General features: G+C 59.7%; 1 protein-coding gene across 1 annotated transcript; it reads left to right on the top strand.

Moving 5' to 3' along the window:
- Positions 1–154: 154 nt before the first annotated feature.
- Positions 155–737, top strand: Pmar_PMAR002263 (hypothetical protein; the record flags this gene model as incomplete). The annotated part of the gene is made up of 4 exons (XM_002775308.1): positions 155–296; positions 343–479; positions 524–631; positions 680–737. Coding segments are annotated over 4 exons (445 nt in total), but the record flags the coding sequence as incomplete, so codon positions are not given.
- Positions 738–867: the final 130 nt, after the last annotated feature.

Genomic DNA, 867 nt, shown 5'->3' with positions numbered 1-867 from the left:
GTCGCGAAGAAGAGGGGAGGCTTTGGTGTCGAGGGTTTACGTTGAGAGTAGCGAGCTGTCGCGGAATCAACAGCAGAGGAAGGTTGAGATGGACAAGGCGAAGGCGGAGGTGCGGTACTACCTAGGGTGGGCTGAGAGGATATGTGGTGTGTAGGCGGACGGAACGAGGCTTGACAAGTTGAAGAAGGAGGAGGAAGCTGGACGGTCGATGACGGCCGCTCAGGCTGCGGCGAGTGCAGCTGCTAAGGCTGGTGTGCAATCACAGCACAAGCAGCAACCCTCTGCTGGTTCGACTGGTAATGGGAGGAGTGGGTGGGGGTTGGATAAGAGGAGTGGTAGTAGGTGTTAAGCCAGCTCCGCCGCCTGGCCCGCCTCCCCCGGGGCAAGCTCGGAAGCCTCCGCCGCCTCCAGGGCCTCCACCTAAGAAGGCGGCGCCACCCTTGCCTAAGGGGCCTCCTCCACCAGGCGCTAAGAAAAAGGTAGAATGGGTGGTCTATGGGGTGGTTGGGATCGTTATTGGTAGGCACCGCCGCCGCCGCCGGCAGCGCCTTCAGCGAAGAATATCGTTTCGAATGAGGCCCAAGCTGCTGTGGCTGCGGCTCGGAACTATAAAGCTCCTCCACCTAAGGAGGTAGGATGGGAGGGGTGAGGATGGAGAGGGTTAGGGTTCATTTGGTAGGCACCGGTGATACGTAATGGAGGGAATGCCTCTAGTATAGTAGCTGTGGCGGCCCAAGGTAGCGGTGGGGGTCTCGGCGAGGTGACTAGGGTTTGTGCATAGGTGCTAGTAACTCTGCATTGGCCCTGTTGGGTGGGGATAGGGAGAGCTTTGCTGAGCAGTTGGCTGCGGCAGCTGCTAGTGTGGGG

Source organism: Perkinsus marinus (assembly GCF_000006405.1).
Source record: "Perkinsus marinus ATCC 50983 genomic scaffold scf_1104296956016, whole genome shotgun sequence".
Taxonomy (NCBI): domain Eukaryota; phylum Perkinsozoa; order Perkinsida; family Perkinsidae; genus Perkinsus; species Perkinsus marinus.
Note: the sequence above shows the minus strand (reverse complement) of the source record. Positions and strands in the feature narration are given on the sequence as shown.